This window comes from Mustela erminea, chromosome 18 (genome assembly GCF_009829155.1).
Source record: "Mustela erminea isolate mMusErm1 chromosome 18, mMusErm1.Pri, whole genome shotgun sequence".
Lineage (NCBI taxonomy): Eukaryota > Metazoa > Chordata > Mammalia > Carnivora > Mustelidae > Mustela > Mustela erminea.
In genome coordinates this window covers 15,692,766-15,716,386 of record NC_045631.1, presented here as the reverse complement: position 1 = coordinate 15,716,386, position 23,621 = coordinate 15,692,766, and the positions used below count along the sequence as shown (strand labels likewise).

The window sequence follows — 23,621 nt, the reverse complement described above, 5'->3', positions numbered from 1 at the left end:
GCAGGATCGACAAGACCATGCTGGCAAGCCTAAAGGTCAAGTAAGTAGCCACTTCCTGTTATGTAGTGATCGGAGATGATGGTAGGCCAGAGGTCCTCTGGGGACCTCATTTCCCCCTCAGTTGTGGGAGACATGAATGGGGCTGTTGTGTTTGTCAGAGTCTCCATTTCAGTCTTAGGGGTTTTGGGCTGGAAAGGATGGACCAGGCACTTGATTCCTGGGGCATCTGAAGAAGGGAGATGCTGGACTGGAAACAGCAGGGGCCAGATTGATGGTAATGTGTATAGCAGTGCCTTCTAGGACACAGCTTGGGGGTGTAAGAAAGATAGTTATATTTCCTATTGTCTTGATTATTATGTGAAGCCCCAGTTCCATCGGGCTTTCTGACATTCCTGCCTACCTGGAAATTGGGCCACAGAGTTCTAGAACTTCATGGAACACCCCAGTGTGTGTGCATGTGCATGTGCTCATGCACGTGTGTGTGGTCAGTTGGTCATCGACTCATCTGTTACCAGACAGATGTCATCCTGTGAGCTCGGCCCTGGGTGTCTCAGATCTGGGGTCTGGAAGTTGTCTCTCGTGCTTGGGCATACGTCTGCTCCTCTGTCTGAGAAGCCCTGAGCAGACACACCTCTCTCCTCTTCCAGCACCGTCTTTGTTCCTTTTCCAGGTGTTTCTGGGCAAACCATTTTGTTTGCACCCTGACCCCCTTTCCCCTTCAGATTTTAACAAAATCAGCTTCCATCTCCATCCCTTCCCTGGGCAGTGAGTGACCAACCATCTGCTCTAGTTGAGTGAATTGAAAAAGAGGGGAATTCTAGGAGGGAAAATATAGCATTGGTCGCTAGCCCAAAATATTATCCTGCCATATGTGAATTAGCTTGTGCATGAAGAATTCTTCCAATGAGTGTTCTCCTTCAGAGGCAGCTTTTCCTGCTTGTAACCCTCCATCTCAGCTGAAAGATTTTCTGGGCCAGCTGCCCTCTACGTGCCATCTGGTTGCTAGCATTGGCTGTGTAGTCCCTGGGCACAGGTTTCCGGGCAAGGCAGAGTTGCTCTTGAGGGTTGGAATACAGGGCATGAGGCTTCCCACTTTGGACTGTTTTGCTCAGAAGGGTGTTGGTGAACAGTTAGCAGGGCAGGAGTGCATGCAAACAGTCCCTGCTTTCTGAGAGCTTTCTCTTTGTAGAGTTGGTGACACAGGTGCAGCGGGAGCAGTCTTGGAAGACTGCCAGGAGGAGGTAGCTTCTATGGCAACTCTTGAAGATGGGGTGGGACTATGGGTATGCCTGTGCCTGTGCTGGTTGGCATGGGGTGTGTGTGCCACAGTGCAGCTCAGTGTTCAGGGAAAGTCATTCCTGGGCAAGACATTTAACTTCTCCAGACTTCAGGGTTTGTATCCCTTGTCAAGGGGGCACAATGGTGTCTGATTTCCTAGAACTTCTTATCTATAGATTGAATGGGATGTAGGCATGAAGCAGGATTACTAAGGGGCACGGAGTGGTAGGAGTGTTTCTTTTGGTGCTGTTTTAGGTTCCTAGTTCAATTTCACAAGTGCTTATTGAGGGCCTATTTAACTGGTAAAGATGATGTATGTAACCTCGAAAGGAACTGGTAACAAGGTGGCTGGGGACACTGGCCAGTGGTTGAGATCGGGACCCTGGTGGGTATCTGGGGGACAGTTTGTGTGCTTTAGTCCTGGGGAGACGGTGTTGAGATGATTGTTTGGGACAGTATGTAGGACTGTGTTCTTACTTGTGCCTGGTTAAGAGTCTTCTGATTATAAGAAAGAAAAACTCAGGGTAACCAGGTTAAGCAGAAGTTACAGAAAAGATCCCAGGGTGTCTCGGGGAACCCAGGGGAGGAGGTGGAGCTAGAGTTCAGGAGAGGTTGAACAGGAACTGGAAACCCTCCCCATCAAAATCCCAGCTGGCTTCTTTGCAGTAACTGCTAAACTGATCTTAAAATTCATAGGGAAATTTAAGGGCAATTTGAAAAGGAAGAACAAAGTTCGAGGACTCTACTTCCTCATTTTGAAACTTACTACAAGTCTACAGCAATCAAGACAATTTGGTACTGGTGTGAGGATAGCCATCTAGATCAATGAAGTAGAACATAGCGTCTGGAAATAAACCCTCACATTTGTGGTCAGTTGATTTTCAACAAGTGTGTCATGACTATTCAATGAAGCAAAATAGGTTTTCAGCAAATGGTGCTGGGACAACCATATTCACATACAAAAGAATGAAATTGAGCCCTTCTCTCACACTGTATACCAAAATTAACTTAAAATGGATCAAAGACCTAAATGTAAAAACTAAAACTATGAAGCTCTTAGAAAAAATCATAGATGGAAATCTTCATGACTTCGAGTAAGGCAATGGTTTCTTAGATATGATACCAAAAGCATAAGTAACAGCACCAACAACACATCAATAAATTGAACTTCCTCAGAATTAAAAACTTGGTGTTACAAAGGACACTATCAGGAAAGTAAAAAGACAAATCACAGAGTGGGAGAAAATATCTGCAAATCACATATCTGGTAAGAGACTCATACCCAAGATATATAAACAACCATTTCAACTCAGTAAAATAATACAAAGACAACACATTTTTAAAAAATGGGCAGAGAATGATGCCTTGGGTGGCTCAGTCAATTAAGCGTCTGCCTTTGGCTCGGGTTACAATCCCAGAATCCTGGGATCGAGTCCTACATCAGGCTCCCTGCTTCTCCAAGGAAAGTGTATAAATGGACAGTAAGTACAAGAAAAGATGTTCAGTGTCATTAGCTATAAGGGATATGCACGCCAAAGCCACAGGGAGCCACTCGTTCACACCCACTAGAATGCCTATAATCAAAAAGAAGATAATGGCAAACATTGGTGAGGGTGAGGAGGGAATGGAACTCTCATACGCCACTACTGGGAACGCAGACTGGTGCAGCCACTTTGGAAAATAGTCTGGCAGTTTCTCAAAAGTTTAAAGGTAGAGTTTCCAAATGACCAGCAATTCCTTTCTTAAGTATGTATCCCAGAGAAATGAAAATATATGTTCATATAGAAACTTGTAACACAAACATTCATAGCATTATTTTTCCCCCAAAGATTTTATTTATTTATCTGAGAGAGAAACAGAGAGCAGAGGGAGAGGGACAAGCAGACTCCTGGCTGAGCAGGGAGCCTGATGCGGGGCTTGATTCCAGGACCCTAGGATCATGACGAGCTGAAGGCAGACACTTAATCAACTGAGCCACCCAGGTGCCCCTCCCTGTTCATAGCCTCCTTAATAATAACTCAAAGTGGAAACAACCCAGGGTTCCTGGGTGACTCAGTTGGTTAAGTGCCTGCCTTGGGCTCAAGTCATGATCTCCTGATCCTGGGGTCAAGCTCCACATTGGGCTTCCTGCTCAGCAGGGAGTCTGCTTCTCTCTCCCCGCTCCACTTCCCCCCTCTCTGCCCCTCCCCACTGCTTGTTCTTTCTCTCTCTCAAATAAATAAATAAAATCTTTTTTTTTCTTTTTTTTTTTTTTTTAACTTTTTCCATGTTTATTTTTGTTTTATGTAACTTTACTGTAGCTGCAAATATATACTCTCCTAACTGAGCCAGTTGGGTTTTTTTTTTTTTAATTAACATATAATGTATTATTTGTTTCAGGGGTACAGGTCTGTGAATCATCAGTCTTATACAATTCACAGCACTCACCACAACACATACCCTCCCCAGTGTCCATCACCCAGCCACCCCATCCCTCTTACCCCCCTCCACTCCAGCAACCCTCAGTTTGTTTCCTGAGATTAAGAGTCTCTAATGGTTTGTCTCCCTCCCGGGTCCCATCTTGTTTCATTTTTCCCTCCCTGCCCCCCACGACCCCTCTTCCTTGCCTCTCAAATTCTTCATATCAGAGAGATCATATGATAATTGTCTTTCTCCGACTGACTTATTTTTCTTAGCATAATACCCTCTAGATTCATCCACGTCATTGCAAATGCAAGATTTCGTTTCTGTTTTTTTTTTTTTTTTTTTTTGATGGCTGCGTAGTATAAATAAATAAAATCTTCAAAAAAAGTGAAAACAGGGGTGTCTGGGTGGCTCAGTGGGTTAAGCCACTGCCTTCGGCTCAGGTCATGATTTCAGGGTCCTGGAATCGAGCCCCGCATTGGGCTCTCTGTTCAGCGGGGAGCCAGCTTCCCCTTCTCTCTGCCTGCCTCTCTGCCTACTTGTGCTCTCTCTCTCTCTGTCAAATAAATAGTCTTTAAAAGATATTTAAAAAAGTGAAAACAACCCAGACGTTCATCAGCAGATGGATGGGTAAACAAAATGTGACATATTGGTACAATGGCATGTTATTTGACCATCGAAAGAAATCAAGTACTAATACATGTTACAACACAGGTGAAAGTTGAAAACATGCTAAGTGAAAATCCCAAAACACGACATACCGCGTGATTCCGTTTATATGAAACGTCTGGAATAAGCAAATCTGTAGAGACAGAAAATAGATTCATAGTGTCCTAGGGCTGGGGAGGTTGTTGGGGGGGACTAAGGGGAATGAGGGCTAAAGGATACAGGCTTCTTTGTGGGGTGGTGTAAGTGCCTCGGGCCTAGATAGTGGTGACAGCACCGCCAACTTTGTGAATACACTAAAAGCCATTGAATTGCACAATTTAAAACAGTGAGTTGTATGGTACATAAATTACGTTTCAGTAAAACTGAAAAAAGAGGGAGCATCTTACCGGCTCAGCTTGGGTCAGTTGTGTATTCCCAGTCCAGTCAGTTTAGCTGGAGAGATGGGGTCTTACGGATAAGCTGTGGTTGCTGTGGTCCTCTCTCTCTGTGGGAGGGGTTTGTTCCCAGACAGGAAGAGTGGACTGTGGGCTGGGCAGACACCATAAAGGGTTTTATCTATCCACCCCTGCTCCCATGGCACTAAAAGGGAGCTCAGTACCTGTTCATCCATCCTTCTTCCTCCCCCATCGATAGCACCTAATACAGAGTTCTGCCTGGAAGCCAGGATGTGGCTCTGCTCCCTGACATGACCCTTAGGCAGCCAGCTACCCAGGCTACAGCTCTCCTTGGCCCCAAGATGCCACTTTTCCTCTGCGTCTGCTGGGTAAGACATCTTTCTGTCAATTAGTGTGTAGCCCCTAACATGCCCTTGAGCCAGTTGCCTTGGCTCCTCCTCTAGGGACCTTGTCCTCTCCACACAGTCAGCCATGTACCTCCTGGAGGTGTCCCTGAGCCACACGGCTCTGAATGTGGGGGTTCTGGTTCCAGCAGTGTTGAGCATGTATGTGTGCTAAGTTGTCACACATTGCACAGTCTCCCTGAGGTTTCATGGCTCCCTCCTGAAGCAGCAGCCTCTGCAGATGAGAAAAGAGGGTCTCTGAGAGGTTAGGATACGTGGTTAAAGTCGTGGAGCTGGGATCTGAATCCAGGTCTGTATTAATGGCTGGTTTAGTCTTGGTTGGAGCTGATTAGTTCTAAGAACCTTCCCCATGCTGCTTTCCCACCCTTGTTACCCCCGACATGCATGCACTTGGCTGCAGAGTGCACGTCTGCCTTCGCTGCACGTGCCCTTGGTGGAGACTCAGTTTGATGAGCCCCCTCAGGGGCAGGTGGTGCAGGAGGCATGGAACTGCACAGGAACACTGGGTGGGGGGTGGTGGCAGTGGACAGGAATCCTTCAGGTACCACCAAAAAGTTCTAGAATCTTGTGGGGCTTCTTCCTTTGTCACTTCCTCTTACACACCCAGAGCCTGTGCTGAGAGTTGTCAGGGATGGGGGAACTTGCTGTTCTAGGGGGTCAGGATGCTATGTCAGTTCAGCTCACAATTACTGGGCACTTATAGCCCACGCTCAAAGCCAGGCCCTGGGGTAGGGGAAACAAAGATGAAAAGGAGGCATCTCTGCTCATGAAAGCTTACAGCCCTGCAGGCAGGTAGACATCTAAACAGAGAATTGCAGTGGTATGTGATGAGGGCTAGCAGAGATGTCCTCTGAGAGGATGGAAGGGGTTTCCTCCAGACTTGGGAGTGCCTGAGCCATCTCCAGGGGTGAGGTACTCTGGGTCACAGCAGCAGGGCATAGACAGGTTAGAAACTCGGGGGTGGGAAGGGTGTGGGGCTGTGACTATTACAGATGGAATACTGGGGTGGGAGTTTGGGGGCAGGCGGGGCTGCCCCTGGGAGTACGGCTTCTCTGGGTGAGTGGGAGCCATTGAAGGGTTTCCAGGGGAGTAGGACCAAGATGTGAGTCTGAGGGGCCCCCTGGCTGCCGTCTGCTGACCCATTGGAGAGGTTGGAGGCTAGGGTGGGGGCAATGGGGTTGAAGAGAGGAAACATATTGGAGAGCTACTGAGGCAGTGGTCTCCCCAGGCTGGATTGGTTTGGATGTTGGGGGTAAGGGCAAGGGAGGGGTCAAGGTGAAGACTTTCAAGTTTTCATTTGAGCTCCTGGGTGCATGTTGGTCCCATTTATGGAGATGAGGGTGTAGGGCTCTTTCCCTTCTTCCCTTTTCACGTGACTGGTTTTTAAAATTTATTTATTAATTTTTAAAAAGATTATTTATTTATTTGACAGAGAGAGGCACAGCGAGAGAGGGAACATAAGCAGGCGGAGTGGGAGAGGGAGAAGCCGGCTTCCCGCTGAGCAGCAAGCCTGATGTGGGGCTTGATCCCAGAACCCTGGGATCATGACCCGAGCCGAAGGCAGCTGCGTAATTGACTAAGCCACACAGGCGCCCCAGGTGACTGGTTTAGATCCTGACCCTTATACCTGCCCCCTCCTGCAGGGACCAGAGGAGAGGAGTTAGGAGGGTTGCAAGAGTTGGTCTGTGGCCCAGAAACTTCAGGCTTGACCTTGCAAGCAGACCTGGTGGTGGTCCTAGGTTCTCAGCCCCACCCGGCTCAGCACTGAGGAAGCTTTCGGCAAGATGAGCGCCAGGTAAGCAGGTGAGCGCCAAGTAAGCAATTGAGCACCATGTAAGCACTGGCTGGTACCTCTGGCCTGTAACTGCACCTGGCTGGACCACGCATGCAAGGAACCCACTTTCTGACACCTGGCAGGCCCCAAGCCTAAGAACAGTGCAGACTTGTGTTGGGGAGTGTAGGCGTGTGTGTATGCTTGCTTGTGCAGGTGGACGTGAGCTTTGAGGGCCCATGTGGGTGACTGTGTGGTGCCTTTTTTGGCTTTAGCGAGTTCCTATGGTAACCACGAACATGTCTCTTTCGGGATCTGGAGTCTCAGGGCGTGAGTGGCTACAGGGAGAAGCAAGGCGGGCGGGCGCTTAGCTGGCAGTCAGGCTGTGGCCTGATTGCATTACCAAGCACCGGGGATGCACCTGGAGGTGCTGTTTGCCAGGCAGCAAGGTCTGCAAATTCCAGGGATTTGTGTGTTCCTGGCTCTCATCCCGGCTGGTCCCCGCCATGCCTAGGAAGCCCTGGTGAGTCCCTGTTCTGATTTCTTGATGAACAAGCAGCTCCGTGGGTCTTGACCAGGTCCGGTGGATGTCTGATGAGGGGCAAGCAGGGTGCTGGCTGGCAGCTCTGGCCAGTGGGCACTGGGCATTGCGCTCTTCTGAGATGGGGATGGGGCTCAGGGCAGGAGGGCTTCTGCTTATTCCTGGGGCCCTGTGAGGGTACTTGCCATGTGGCTGGTGAGCTGAATGGTCCTTATGGATCCCGTGGGATAGGGCTAAGTGTGTCACTGTGGGAGACAAGGACAGGGAAGCAGGAGAGCAGGATGCAGATGGCAGTCTCTGGCCCACCGGCCTAGCCCAGCTGTCCTTGCCGGAGCCCTCTCACCCTGTTCAGCTCCCTAAAAGTGTCCTTCGAGCCCCAGGTGCCTGGCCGTGTGCTTGAGCTCTTCACAGGTCTCCCCAGGCCTAGAGGCCTGCTCACCTGACCTGAGGAGAAGACCCAGGGTCCCGTGAAGAGGAGGCCAGTTGGCTCTGCTTGGCTTACCAGAAGCTGGGTTTGGCCAGGACTCGGGGAACAGTTGCTCCTGTGAGGTTTGGAGATAGGTTCTGACCCCTCCACACCATGCATCCCGTGTGCTTCCTGTCTGTACACTGTGGACTCGTGGGAGTGTCAGGACCCCCTGCTGCCCTTAGAGAGGCTCCCACTGGACAGGGGCCTGGGTAGCACTCAGAGGTTCCTGGGAGTGTGGGGGGTCCTTCCTTCCATTTCCTTCCTCCTGCCGGGGGACTGAGAGGGACTGGGAATGGGAGTGTTGGGAGGGGATGTAGATGGCCTCTCTGGCTTGTGCTGGGAGGGCCATCTAGCAGTTCCCTCTGCCTTGCAGGGGTCCCTGGTGAGACTTTTCTGGGATGGGGACTGTGCAGCAAGGGTTGCTGGGTCTGGCCGGAGGATTATGGTCTTACTGAAGGGCGAGGGCAGCAGGGAGGTGGATGTTTTGTGCTTCATCCAGACCATCTAGGCCATCCCTTTCTAGAAGGCAGAGTCCAGAACTTAATCCCTGACAGCTTTCCATGGGGGCATTGGGAGGAGGGGAGAGCCTTTAAAAGAGATCTCTAGATCTCTAGAGTCCTTAAATCTTAGAACTTGAAATTAAAAAAAAAAAAAGATTAATGACTATGAGGATTCTTTGTGCCCCTGAAACTAGTCACTGAGCCCAAGCTTGGTTACTTCCGGTGATGGGGAGTTCATGACTTTGTAAGGATGCCTATTCTATTATAATACAGCTCCAATTATTCAAAGCTGACTATTCCTTTCATCTGGAATCTCTGTAACTGCTGTTTCTTGGTCCCCCATCCCCCAGCTAATCCCGCTTTCTCCCGAGACCCCTTCAGATTTTAGAAAGTGGTTTTTGTTTGTTTGTTTTTTTTTAGTTTTAAGCACAAACGAGGGGAGCTATAGGCAGAGGGAAAGGGAGGAACAGGCTCCCCTCTGAGCAGGGAGCCTGACATGGGACTCAGTGCCAGGACCGTGGGATCATGACCTGAGCTGAAGGCAGATGCTTAACCAATTGAGCCACCCAGGCACCCGTGGATGGTGGTTCTTGTTCCTTGTGTTTCTTCTTCTCCCTGGCTGGGCATCGCTGGGTCCTTCAGCTGTATTTGGGATTTCTTCCTGCCTGGGCTGCTCTTTGCTGGAAAGAATCAGGTTTTCCAGGCTTCATCTCAAAGCCTGGCCAGAGGGCTTGACCTGGGGAGCTTGCAGGAGCCCAGTGGACAGGAGGATGGACAACTAGATGTCATGGGCATCAGCCTCCTTGTTTACAGATCAGTACATGGGACCCCAAGGAGGGCTGTTCCTAAGCTGAGATGGCACTACACAGAGGTGGGGGATGCAGGGCTGGGATGAGAGATTGGGGTCTGGCTCCGTGCAGTGTCTGGCTGCTCTCCTGCTTCCCCAGCCACCCCTTGGTCGTCACTGCTTTCCGACCTATCACGTCATCTTGTCTCCTGTTTCTGAAGAGAGGCCTGTTGGCTGCAGGGATCTGGCAGGGCCACAGGAAGGGGTCTGGGGCACACACCAGCACTCTGCTGGGATGCTCTCTGTCTCACCATGTTTTCCACTGTCCAAGAGATTCTGGAAATCTGGAATTTGAGGAAAAATCTTCACAGCAATCTCAAGCTGCGTTTGGCCTGCCCTGTAGGATGGATTCAGCACAGGGGTCACCCATGGGCCACCCCTGTTCTGGGACTGTCATCCCTTTCAGGTTCCAGCTCCTGTTTACCCATGGCCGACTCCTTAGTCCCTCTCCCAGGTCACCCCCACCCTGGTGGGCTCACCCCCACCTTCAGCTGCCAACAGATCATTTCCTGCTCTGTGCCCAGACTGCACTCACTCTCAATTAACCTTTTCTGTCTTCCAGTCCAGTTCTTTCTGTCACGGGGTTGTGAAGTCCCTGAGTCACGGGGTCTTCTCCCGCCCTCCTCCCGGTTCAGGCCCATTATCTCCTGCTCAGACAGTGACAGAGGCTCTCTAATTAACGTCCTCCCCAGGCCTCTGCCAGCTCTGACTAATCCGTCACCCCCAAGCCATCTTTGGCTCTGTCCTCCCTGCACCCATGGCAGGCTTTGTTCTTGCTGATTCCATGCAGGCTTGTTGCTGGGACAGTCCCTGCCCCATGTTGGTCGGGGGCTGGGCAGTCTTTGGTCGTCTCTTTCTGGCATTAGCGTCCACGAAAGTCTTTGGCCCCTAGCAGATAATTTGATCCTCCCCTCCCTGCCAAGGCAGTAGTTCCCAGACTTTTTATATTTTGCTATCTATCACCTGGGAGGCTTTAAGAAATTCCCATGCCTGCCTTGTTAATTTTAGCCACTCTGATGGGTGTGAGGTGGTATCTCATTGTGGTTTTGATTTGTATTTCCCTGGTGCCAAGTGACGCTGGGAAAAAAAAAAAAAAAAAAAGAAGAAATTCTCATGCCCGGGTTGCACCCAGTTCCAGAACTGGAAATCAGAATGCCCGGAGTGCGGCCCAACATCAATATATATATATTTTAAGATTTCCAGGGAATTCTAATATGCAGCAAAATTTGGGATCCCGCCCAAGGGGTGAGCAAGTGTGATGATTGTCTCAGGTCAGGTTGGATGTTAAAGTGGGCTCCCGGTGAGTGAGTCACTCTGGGTCAAGGTTTCTGTTGACATTTGGGGCTGGATAACTCTTTGTGGTGGGGGCTGTCCTGTGCATTGTAGATACTGAGCAGCATTCCTGGCCTTTGCTTACGAGATCCCAGCAACCTACCCTCTAGCAGTGACATTGCTAATTTTGAGGGGGAAGGGGCGCAGATGCTCTCCCACCACACAGATGACCTCTGCTGCAGGCCTAGCCAGCATTCCAGAACATGAGCTGAAGCGAAGGCTACCGAGCAGTGAAGCCCATTTTAGCGGTCGACGTGTGAGCTTTGGAGTCAGGCAGCCTATGTTTCAAATTCTGATCCACCATCTCCATGACCTTGGGCAAGGTATTTAACCTCTCTGTGCCCCAGTACATTTCTAGGGTGTTTTTTTTTTTTCTTCTTTCACTTTTCTTACAACCTCCTCTTGATCTTCAGCTCCAGCCAGATGGTGTGACTTGCTGTTTTCTGGCACTTTTTAGCCTTGCCGTCTTTGCTGATGTTGTTTCCTTGGCAGGAAATGCCTTTATTTCTTCCTGCCCTGCCGTGGTCCAGCGGTTTCTGCCTGCGTCCCTCTCCCCTTGAAGTGTGAGGCTGGGGGAGCCTTGCAGGTGCCCAGCCTCACTTCGTCATGGTTTGTTGTTCAGGTGAGGTGACTGACCCCTCCCTGCCTGGGGCTGAGCTGTGAACTAGGAGGTGACCGCAGTGTAGACCTCCACCCCATGACCCACTCATTCTTAGAGGGTGGAGTGGGCGGAAATCCGTGCCTGGCAGGCCGCAAAGCCACATAACTGACTTTTGGAGCCCTGCCCCGAGAGATCTGTGTGTGTGTGTGCGCTTGCGAGCTTGCGCATGTGAAAGAGAGAGAGAGAGGTGGCAGCCACTGGCACTTTCTTGGTTAGCTCGCTGTGAGCAGACACCGTCTGGAATTGAGGGTCTTTGGGCTGCAGGCTTTCCAGGCCCATTTCTAGGCCCGGAAAGAGGACTTGAAGGGAACAGCCTGCCACAGCCTGTCCAGACCACCCTGCCAGCTCAGCCAAGGCTGGACCAGGGGGTGCCCCAACCCCGGCTGCTGTGCCCCTCCACACTGGGGAGTCTGCTTCCTCAGGCCTAGGTGGGGCCCAGGAGACCCGGGTGTTAGCAAGGCCAGGGGTGGTATTCTGAGGCAGCTGTGTTTGTGGCTTTTTGGGAACTGGTGACATTTAAAGCTCTCTCCCCACAGTCATGTGGGGAGGTTCATGTGCTCTGGGTCACCTCATGTAAGCTGCACAGTCTCTCTGTGTCTCATTGGGGATAATACATATAGGTACTACTGTTGTAAGGTTTCAAAGAGATAATCCAGGGGAGGCGTGGAGTATGTTACCTGCCACAGGATTTTTGGTATTAGTAATCATAGTCCTGGACTGTGTGGACACTGATGCCCATGTGACATGTGCACATGCATGCAGCTATACCCCCCGGGGCAAACAGGACCTGTATGCATCCAGACCCAGGCCTGCGGCTGTCGGGAATGAGCCGCTGGTATTAGTGCGGGGACCTACACAGACACACCCTGATTTGGTAAACCTACCAAGAGAGCAGACGTGTGTGTATGTGTGTATGTGTGTGTATGTGTGTGTGTGTATGCATTTATGTATATGTGTGTGTGCATGCGTATGCATGTGTGTATATGTGTGTGCATATGTATATATGTGTATGTGTGCATGCATATGGATGTATGTGTATGCGTATGTGTGTATGTGTGTGTATATGTATGCATATGTGTGTGTATGTATGTGTATATGTGTGTGTATGTGTATGTGTATATGCATATGTGTGTGTGTGTGTGTATGAGGCCCGGATGATCCGGCTTTTGTTGCATTCACACTCTGACATGATTCCTGAGTTAGCAGCACCTGGGCTGGGCTCTGGGAGCCCAAGGTGCCTTGTTTCTATAGCAACCACAAAGCAGTAGAAATAGGAGGAGGGGCAGGGAGGGATGGGAAAGCCTGAGGGGGTAGCGATGAGGGGCGTCCTGCCTGCATGGGCTTGGGTCTCGCTTCTACACCCTCCGCCATCCTGAGGCTCTTGTTTTGTTTGTCTGATTTTTACAATAGTGTCATGGCCACCTTGGAGTACTGATGACCCAAACCTGGCAGTTGTGAACATTTTGTTGCCTTTTCACCAAACCTTTTTAAACAATGATGGTAAAATATACCTATTATTTTAATAACATTATTACTTATTCAGTGGCATTATATTTATAATGTTATATAACCATCCACCGCTAGTCATTTCTAGAACTTTTCATCCTCCCAAGCTGAAACTCCCTGTCTCCACCCCCCACCCCCAGCCCCTTGCTGACCGGCATTCTGCTTTCTGTCCCTGTGAATTTGGTCACTGTGCAACCCCAGAGAAGTGGGCTTGTGCAGGGTTGACCCTTCTGTGTCTGGCATATTTCACTTGGGCGTAGTATCCTCAAGGTTCATCCGTGTGGTAGCATGTGTCAGAATCCCCTGCCTTTTTAAGATAAAATACACAGAGAGTATTTTATTTATCCACATTTTGTTTATCCACTCATCTGTCGAGGAACGCTTGCACCTTCTGGCTGGTATGAATAATGCTGCTCTGAACACGAATCTACAAGACTCTGAGGAGTCCCTCAGTTCTTTTGGGCACATACCCAGAAGCTGAATTGCCAGATCATATGGTACTTCTGTATTAAACTTTTTGAGCTTTTTTTTTTCTTTTTTTTTTTTTTAAATAAAGGAAATGGCATCCTCAAGTTAAATCCCTGTAATCACTTCTCCTTGTCTCCATTACCCTGTCTCCCCCCTCCATAGAGGTGAGCACTGTTGGGAATTTGGTGTTTTTTTCTCAGTCTTTCTAATGCAGTCATATCCATGAGTAGGTGTCTAGAGCCATTATATAGTTTTCTCTGTGTGTTAGGAATCCACATGCATCATGTCCTTTTAAATTTATATGAGTGTCATGGTCATGTTCTAGCATCGGACTTTTGGGGTCCAGGTCTTGGCTCTGCCACTTACCAGCTTTTGAGACGTCCCAGCAGGTTACGTAATTTCTCTGTGCCTCATTTTAGTCATCTGTAAGATGGGAATAATAGTAAAGCCTAAAACCTGCTTGCAGGACTATTTTGGGAATTGTGTAAGCCTACATATCTCTAGTGCTTAGAACAGTGTTCGTTGTTACCGCCATAGTTCTGCATCTGTGCCTCTCCACGTGGATTTTGGAATCTATCCATGGTGTCATGCATCTAGTTCCTTCTTTTTAACTGCCATGTGGTATTTATGTGTACGAATATGTTGTATTTTTTGCTTTCCCTTTGTATCTCCTATTGATGGTCTCTTGGGTCGTTAACATTTTCTTTTTCTTTCTTTTTTTTTTTTTTTGTAAAGATCTATTTATTTGAGAGAGAGTGTGTACACGAGCATGAGCACACAGGGTGGGGGAGTAGGTGGAGGGAGAGAGTCTCAAGCCTCCTGGAGCCCTATGTGGGGCTCAATCTCACGACCCTGAGATCATGATCATGAGCTGAAACCAAGAGTTGGATGCTCAAGAGACTGTGCTACCCAGGCGCACACCCCCTCCCCGCAGTCTGTTTTCTTATATTGCAGAGAATGCTGTAGTGACTGTGTCCTTGTGTGACCTTCTGTGCATATGCATGAGAGCCTGGGGGCATACCTGCAGGTGAGGCTGTTGGGTTGCCCCTCTTCCAGATGTAGCCAGATTACCCTGAAGAGAGGTTTTATGTGCATTTCCTCTGTCCACTTTTAATCAGATTATTTGTTTTTTGGGTATTGAGTTGTATAAGTTCTTACTTTTTTTCCATAGGTTTTTGATTTTTTTAAAGATTTTATTTATTTATTTGACAGAGAGAAATCACAAGTAGATGGAGAGGCAGGCAGAGAGAGAGAGAGGGAAGCAGGCTCCCCGCTGAGCAGAGAGCCCGATGCGGGACTCGATCCCAGGACCCTGAGATCATGACCTGAGCTGAAGGCAGCGGCTTAACCCACTGAGCCACCCAGGCACCCTAGGTTTTTTATTTTTAATTTTTTTTTGAGTAGCCTCCATCCCCAACGTGGGGCTTGAACTCACAACCTTGAGAATAAGAGTCACATGCTCTACCGACTGAGCCAGCCATGTCCCCCTATAAGTTCTTTATAGAGTTGGGATACTGACCCATTATTGGATATGTCATTTGCAAATATCTTCTCCAACTTGGTAGGCTGCCTTTTAATTTTGTTGATTGTTTCCTTTGCTGTGTAGAAACTTTTTATTCTGATATAACACTGTTATTTTATTCTTTTTTTTTTAAGATTTTATTTATTTATTTATTTGACACAGAGAGAGAGAGAGAGAGAGATATCATAAGTAGGCAGAGAGTCAGGCAGAGAGAGAGAGGAGAAGGAGGCTTCCCACTGAGCAGAGAGCCCGATGCGGGACTCGATCCCAGGACCCTGGGACCATGACCGGAGCTGAAGGCAGAGGCCCAACCCGCTGAGCCACCCAGGCACCCCAAGACTGTTATTTTATTTTGGTATAACACCGTAGGTTAACTATACTGGAATTTAAAGTAAAAAAAAATAAAAAGGGTTTTATGATTTTTACTTATGGGTGGAATCTACAAAACAAAAACAAAAAGCAGAAACAGACTCATAAATACAGAGATCAAACCGATGGTTGTTAGAGGGGCAGAGGGTGGAAGGTATAGACTTCCAGTTATGGATTCAGTAAGTCACAGGCATGAAAGGTACAGCGTCAGGAATATAGTCCATTAGTAGCGTTGTATGTGACAGATGGCAGCTACACTTGTGAGCATAGCCTGATGTGCAGACTTAGCCAGTCACTGTGTGTACAGCTGAAAGTCACGGAACATTCTATGTCATGTATGCTGTGATAAAACCAAGTATATATAATATGCATTATATGAATAGTATAGATATAATTTTTATTTATATATATATATATATTTTTTACATTTAAAAAAAATTAATGTTTTATTTTTGAGAGGAGTTTGGGGTTTATAGACAGTTGACCTGATAGTACAGAAGTTTATTTTTATATTTTTAAAGGAGGTTTTACTGTTAACACTGCTGCCAGGGGTATATGTGGGTTCTACTAGAGTCCTTTTCCTCATGTCCTCACTGATACTTAATTTTTACACTGATTCGACTGACGCGGTACATCTTAGTTCATTCTTTATTATATTAACATTACTGTAACTCTGAGTAGGTGAACAAAAGCCCTCATGGCCTTTTTGGGTCTTCTTTTCTCTACATTGTATACCAAACATTTCCCTGTATCAAAATAGCCTTCTTTTCCTTTTTAAAAATAGCTTTTTTTAAATTATAAAAATAGTATATGTTCACTGTAGAAGATTTAGGAAATGCATACAAATATGGGGATGAAGAAATAAAAACTCACGACCCATCACCCAAACTGTTATCATTTTGATGTTTCTTTAGTCTTTTTGTACCTTTTAGCTTCCCCTTAAAACTTATTATGTAATTACATTTTCAACACCATTAAATATTCTTTAAAAACATGATAAAAATATTGCACACAGTCTTATCATTTTTTTTGAGATTTTTTTTAAAAGATTTTCTTTATTTGACAGAGAGAGAGAGAAAGAGAAACAGCAAGAGAGGGAACACAAGCAAGGGGAGTAGGAGAGGGAGAAGCAGACTCCCCACTGAGCAGGAAGCCTGACACGGGGCTCGATCCCAGGACCTTGGGATCATGACCTGAGCTTAAGGCAGATGCTTAATGAGTGAGCCACCCAGGCACCCCACAATCTTATCATTATGATGTTTCATAATATAGTTATTCCTTTATTTTTAGATATTAAAGTTGTTTTAAATTTTTTTTTTTAAAGATTTTTTTATTTATTTGAGAGAGAGACAGTGAGAGAGAGCATGAGTGAGGAGAAGGTCAGAGGGAGAAGCAGACTCCCCACGGAGCTGGGAGCCCGATGCGGGACTCGATCCCGGGACTCCGGGATCATGACCTGAGCCGAAGGCAGTCGTCCAACCAACTGAGCCACCCAGGCGTCCCAAAAGTTGTTTTAAATTTTTAACTATTTATAAACAAATGCTGCAAAACATCTTTGAATATAAATTTTTGTATGTCTCTTTATTTTCTTTGACAACCACTGAAGGTAAGGTGTTTTCACGCATTTATTTTTATTTTATTTTTTGAGAAAATGTTTCATAATGACTTGCCTATTTTTCAGAGGCTTTTTTTTTTTTTAAAAGATTTTATTTGTTTATTTGACAGACAGAGATCACAAGTAGGCAGAGAGGCAGGCAGAGAGTGAGAGAGGGAAGCAGGCTCCCTGCTGAGCAGAGAGCCCGATGCGGGACTCGATCCCAGGACCCCGAGATCATGACCTGATCCGAAGGCAGCGGCTTAACCCACTGAGCCACCCAGGCGCCCGACTTGCCTATTTTTCTACTGGGATGTTCATATACTTCCTGTTGACTGGTTAGAGTTCTCTTTTAGTTAAAGCTATTAACCCTTTGTCATTCACATTTTTATTTCAAAATAATCTTTCTCAGTTTACCCTTTACCCTTAAATTTTACTCTTGTTTTTTAGTGCAAAAGTTTTAAATTTTGAGCTTGTAAATCTGTCAGTCTTTTCATTTGTGATGTCTTTGTTACTTTTTTTTTTTTTTAAAGATTTTATTTATTTATTTGACAGAGAGAGAGATCACAAGTAGGCAGAGAGGCAGGCAGAGAGAGAGGAGGAAGCAGGCTCCCTGCTGAGCAGAGAGCCCGATGCGGGACTCGATCCCAGGACCTGCCTGAGCCGAAGGCAGCGGCTTAACCCACTGAGCCACCCAGGCGCCCTGTTACTTTTTTTTAAAAAGAGTTATTTATTTCTTTGAGAGAGAGAGAGAGAGAGACCGACCACAAGTGGGAGGGATGGGGGAGAGGGAGAAAGAATTTCAAGCAGACTCCATGCTGAGCGCAGAGCCCAATGTGGGGCTCAATCTCATGATCAAGACCATGACCTGAACCAAAACCGAAACCAAGAGTTGGATGTTTAACTGTGCCACCTGGGCGCCCCTTCTTTGTTACATTTGTGCTTAGAAAAGTCCTTCTGCATCCAGAAGGACTCACGACCTTAAATCGGTTTATTTCCTTTTCACTTAATCTCTTTAATCCATTTGGAATTTAATTGGGATAAGATGAGAGATGAAATTAGACTTTTATTTTTCCAAATAGTCACTCCAGTGCAAGACTTTAATTTTCCCCTTCCATTATTAAGTTCTTACCTATACAAAGATCCCTTTTCTGGGTTTCTGTTTGATTCCCTTGACCTGTCTGCTGAATCTTATACTGACTCAAGGTGAAAAAGAGCAAGGTTTGCTCATGTGACGAGTGAGGCTGGGGTATAGGAAGAGTGAGGATAGCAGGTCAAAAGGGTGGGGGGCCTGGCTGGTGGAGGTGGGCCTTGAAGGTCATACTTCAGAGTGTGCGTTCGGTTTGTTGAGCTGCGGGGAGGTAGTTGGAGGCTCTGAGGGGTGTTGTGGAGCTTTATAGAAGGTGGCTGTGGCTACCAGGGCAGACCATGTGGGACTGATGGACGGGGATGAGCAGTGGGTCAAGAGGAAGAGGAAGGCGGCTTCAAGTGAGTAGATGGAAGGCTGCCAGGTGCTGTGAGTTGCAGTCTGCAAGATGGACCTGGGCTGGAAGGAAAGGGTGAGCCAAGGAGTATGTCCCCATGTGGCATCCGGGTGACCCAGAGAATTGTTCTGTTAATCAAGTATTTTTTTTCAGTTTATAAAAACTTACGTGATGATGGTTTAATATAAAGCTATATAGAATTTTTTTTTAAGAGTTTATTTGACAGAGGGAGACACAGCGAGAGAGGGAACACAAGCAGGGGGAGTGGGAGAAGGAAAAGCAGGCTTCCTGATGCAGGGAGCCTGATGTGGGGCTCAATCCCAGGATCCTGGGATCATTACCTGAGCCTAAGGCAGACGCTTAACCACTGAGCCATCCAGGCCCCTTAAGCCATATAGAACTGTTAATAATTTAGCCAACATTTCCTGCGTATTCTGTGCAGCTGCACTGTGTGAGATGCTTTTATATGCCTTATCTGGATCTTCACCTAGTCTTTCTGGGCTACGTTCTCCGAGTCCTATTTCACAGGTGAAGAAAATTAGCCTCTGAGATGTCCCTGGCTTAAATCACATAGCTGGTTTCTTTGTCTTTGAGTCCATGCTTCTGTCTGAGTTCAGGAGGCTCTTCAGTCACAGGGCCCCCACCTCTTCCAGGATCAGGGTGTGCTGTGTCCTGGAGGCGTGGCACTCTGCCTGGGATCTGCTTGCACCCCCAGGGGCTCTAGGAGAGGATCTGACTTCTTGGCTCTTCATCACCGGGTCAGTCGGGACTCTGCAGACGTGGTTAGAGTCAAACTGGCATGTGTGAAAAGGAGATGCCTTGGTCCAGGGAGTTGGTCTGTCTGTTGCGGGCATAGCTGGATGCCCAGGATCAAACAGTCCTTCAGGCTAGTACTGTCCTGTACAGGCATGTCTGGTGAGTCACATTTAAATTAATTAAAATTAGTACAGCTAGAAATGCAGTTCCCCATTTGCATTAGCCACATTCGCAGTGCTCAGTAGGCACATGTGGCTGGTGGCTCCTGTGCTGGTGAGCCCAGGTGCAGAACATTTCCACCATCACAGACAGTTCTGTTAGATGGCACTGGTTAGAAATAGAAGGCCACACTCCCCTGGTGGTTTTCCGAGAGCTGCACAAGCCCAGAGATTCTGCAGTCTGTGATGTTGTCTCCTGCTGCCTACATGCTCCTGGACCCTCGGGTCAGAAGGTGTCAGGCTGCCTGGATCTAGTGCCACTAGGTGGCGCCCTGGGGGTGGCCACGAGCCGGAGTTCACACACAGCTGTCCCCTCTGGCCAGGGAATAGTTGCTGAGAGAACCTGGTGAGGTCCAGCCCCGTGTAGTGAGTCGTAGGCCCTGGCTTCCCCGGCACTCAGGTGCACACACTGGTACGTGCACTGAGACAGGACCTTATCGGGAGTCACACATACAGTCACACCCACTCTCGGAAACACTGTCCCTAAAAAGCACAAACTTTTGTTTGACTTCTGCTGCCATGTTCCGTTGTAACAGCAATAAAGAGAGTTGCCAGTTCCAGAGCACTGGCTCTTCTACCTCATTTCGTCCTCCCCACTGTCCTGTGAAGTCGCCCCTTCTGTTCTTTCCCTTTTACAGTGGAAGAAACCGAGGCTCAGGGTGGTACACTGACCTCCCCTGCCCTACAGGCGGTATAGGATGAAGAGGACTCAGCCAGGGTTGTCTGGCTCCACAGGTTTTGTCATTCTGTTTTCTCTCCCATTTTCTTTTTTTATGGAGCCCAGCGTGGGGCTTGAACTCACGACCCTGTGATCGAGACCCGAGTCTAAATCAAAGAGTCAGACACTTAACCGACAGAGCCACCCAGACGCCCCTGCTCTCTGGATCATACTTAATTTTGAGCACAAGCCCGAAGGCAGACCCAGTGGCACGCTCAGACACAGGTCCAGGCATGGAAGGACGGAATGGTGCTCTGCACTCACACGGACACACATCGATGCTGCTAGTCCCACTGAGGCTCGGGGGACACCTGGAGGGATCCAGATTGGGGGGGGGTGGCTGCTGCCTCCATGTCAGGGGAGACAGGGCACTTCCTCTGTTCACACCTGAACCCAGGACTTCTCGGTGCTGTGGTGGAAGCCGCATCAGCCAGGGGGTTGGTTGGACACTCCGCCCCACTCCCCCGCCAACCCACTTCCCCTTGGGACTGAGGTAGTTTCTGGTTTATAGGTCTGGGGGGGCTGTGTTATGAGACCATATGTCACATGACTATGCCTGATGCATTTTGGTCTCCCAGTCTGGGGTCCAAGTTCCTTGGAGTGAACTGTGGGACCCAGGCTCTGTTCGGGGGGGCGGGCCCCAGTGATGTCAACATGTCCTGCCTCCTGAATGGTATGGGTTCAGGAATTTGTGTCTGAGACAGGAATACTGTTGGGAGGCTAATTCAGTCAAAAATCCGTTTTGCCTTTATCTTTTTCTTGATCTTTTAGTCAACTGTGAGTACAGAGTAAGCGCCAATGCATCGGCTGTGGTGGGCCTCACGCGTACAGAAGAATGTGGGGCGACGGTGCCCTGCGTGCCACCTCTTGGGTTAGCTATCCAGAACTCACAGCTCACACCCTGAGTCAAGGTCAGAAGAGGCAGCCACGTTCTTGAGTGGTTGTGTAATAAATAAGGCAGTTGGAGAGAGGGCCAAGCACTACTGGAGTGATTACTGATTACACAGGGGGGAAACAACACAATTGAATGGGAAGTCGTGTATGGATTGCAGATTCTGTATACCAAGCTGAAGTAAGGAGGTTTGGCTAAAGAAGAGGAAGGGGAGGTAGGTGTGGACGCTGGTGGGGGTTCTGAAGGGGACACCTGGAAGCTTTGAGGGCTGCCTCTGTACAGTGCCTGCTTTTACCTCCAAACATGTCATGCCCTTTGAACATAGGCTCATCACTAGCATTTCTCTCACCTGACACAGCAGGGTCATTTTTGGCTCACAGTTTGGGCAGGAGGGGGAAGACAGAAGACAAGAAACTTGGCTCCTATAACTGGGTCAGAGTTGGCACAGAGAAAGCAAGAGCATGGGGTGTTCATGCCTTTGAACTGTGAACAGCACTGAGGTCTACTGTGGGAGAAAGAGAGCTGTTTGTTTAGCTAATGAATATTCATTGGGCACCTGCTTTGTGCCAGGCGCTGATTTGGGAGCTGGGGATCCTGCTTCTGTCACTCAGTAATGACGTTCCTTGGATAAAACTCCCGAACCTCTCTGAGATTCTGTTTTCCCATCTGGAAAGTGAAGATAATGAAAGCCCCTACGTCATAGGGATATTTGAGGGTTGAATGCACTCACATGAAAAGTGCTTAGCACAGTCCTTACTGCTCATGACCGTGGGTGTTACTGAAGACACTGAGAGTGGTTACGGGATTCAGGGCCTGGTCCCTGTGCCCAAGGAGCTCACAGTGTGTGGGTGACAGACGTTCAACAGCCAACTGCAAAGCTTGGGATGTGAGGCAATGCTGGTAGAGATATGGGAGGAGCAGAGAATTCTTCTTTGTGGAATCAAGCAATGCTTTCTGAAGGAGGTAGCATTTGTCGGTTGAAAAGGAATCCCACAAGAGGGGAGAGTTGTAGGGGGACATTTCAGGGCATAAGGGCAAAGTCATGGGATTGGCAAATGTATGGAGCTATTTGAGAAACAGTGAGTCAGGTACTGAGGTGAGTGTGGGGTATGCTCAGGGAGTGTGGGGGTGTCTCCGATGTGGGACTAAGGAGGGGCTGGGAGCCCCAGGTTAGGGGGAGGGAGAGACCCTGGGAAGGCAGCTTTGGCAGTCCTGGGGTGGAACTGGGAGGTGAGGACACTTGCTCCTGAGGAAACTGGAGGCAGGGACTGGGGCTGGAGGGGAGGGCCCTGGCCAGGGCCATGTGTAGGGGAATCTTCAGAGCAGGTGTCTGGTCCACGTGGGGTCTGTCTGTGTGAGTGGGGGAGTCCCAGAGAAGCTGGGAGTCCCATGAAGCTAGGCTTCATGCCTTGAAGATTTGCAGAGTTGTCCTGTGGGTCACCAAGCCGGGAGTACAGGAGGGAAACCCAGTTTTCATGGGGGAAGATAATGACTTTGGCTTTGAACAGGGTGAGTTTGAAGAGCTTGTGGCCCATCTCCGTGGAGTTTAAAGTTGGGTTCTTGAGCTCAGGGTAGCTCAGCTAAGTGAATATGGAGCCAGTTCATACAAAAGTAGACTGTTAAGATCTAGATGAGCCTCGTGGTACTTTCTAATGAGGGAGGCAGACAGGAACATAATAGAGAACCTGGGTGGTTTCAGATAACACCCAGTCCTGTGAAGGAAGCAGGACAGTGAGGTGAATAAGGGGCATGTACAGGGGATACTTTGGGTGGTCAGAAATAATCCCTTCATTGAAATGACATTTGAGTGAAGACATTGAGTGAAGAGAAGGAGCCAGCCACGAGGAGCATCCCAGGCAGTGGGAACAGGATGTATGTATTGAGGCGGGAACAGGCTTGGAGGCTTGGAGGTGGGAAGATGCAGAAGGAGGGTGGGGAATGGGTTAAGACCTGTCAGGCTTGACCCCTGCCTGGTGGGCAAGATGGGAGAACACATAGTTCTCCCGCACGCCAGCAGGTGGCGCTGTTAGCACAGACTGCCTGCTCTCCTGGCGGCCAGGAGGGCAGAAGGTAGAACAGGTGCCTTGCGCTCGCTCAGGTTTAGAACTTGGGATGCGTTCTCTTCTTGCTCTCTGGGGAGATGAGGTCTACGCACGAGGGAGCCCTGGCCAGGGCCAGAAGAGCGGGTGACGATTTCCTGACTGTTGTGCTCCCTCTGCTGTGTCATTTTCAGTGTTTCTTTGCTCATCTTCTCTGTTGGTGACTGTTCCCTCCCCATTTCTGGGTATCTGCATCTTTTCCATCTCTCTTTGCTCTTCTGTCTTGCTCTCTCTCAGTCTCTGCTCCTCCCCTCTCCCACTGCTCCTGGTGCAGCTGGTTCCTGTCTCAGTGATTAATTACTTGCTTTCTTCAGATGGAGGGTGTGGTGAGTTAGGGCTAGGAAGGCATTTTTTTTTTTTTTTTTTTTAATCTCTCTGCCTACCGCCTCCTTCTCGGGGCTTCAGTTCTCTACTAAGGGAAAGGCCAGCGACCCCCATCAGCAGAGAATGTTTCTGGGGGGCCCCTCACTCTAGAACCCCTGGGGACCCCTCCTGGTGCCTCGCCCAGCTCACCTGTAGCACTCCAGCAAGTGGCACTGGTCTCACATCACCCCTGGTGGTGGAAACCTGGGCTTGACCCAAGAAGGGAGAGCTGGACAGCAAAAGGGATCACATGAATCAGTGGAAGAGCTCCAGAGAGACTGTCAGGGAAAGGTCATTTTATGCCACAGAGATAAAGCAACCTCCACCCCATGCTTCAGACATGCCCTTTGAGTGATTTCTCA

The 23,621-nt window shown here is 48.6% G+C and overlaps 1 protein-coding gene across 7 annotated transcripts in view; it reads left to right on the top strand.

Moving 5' to 3' along the window:
- Nucleotides 1–23,621, top strand: part of RAP1GAP2 (RAP1 GTPase activating protein 2) — a 232,225-nt gene that overhangs the window by 47,860 nt on the left and 160,744 nt on the right. For 6 of the 7 annotated variants that reach the window (XR_004280815.1, XM_032322457.1, XM_032322453.1 and 3 more), the window contains one exon: nucleotides 5–40. Coding sequence is in view for 6 of the 7 variants with exons in the window: in XM_032322457.1 (XP_032178348.1) it covers nucleotides 5–40 (36 nt within the window). In the remaining variant the exon portion in view is untranslated. Of the gene's footprint in view, nucleotides 1–4; nucleotides 41–6,951; nucleotides 7,444–23,621 lie in introns of those variants that run through there. The other variant, XM_032322459.1, reaches the window with a different exon arrangement.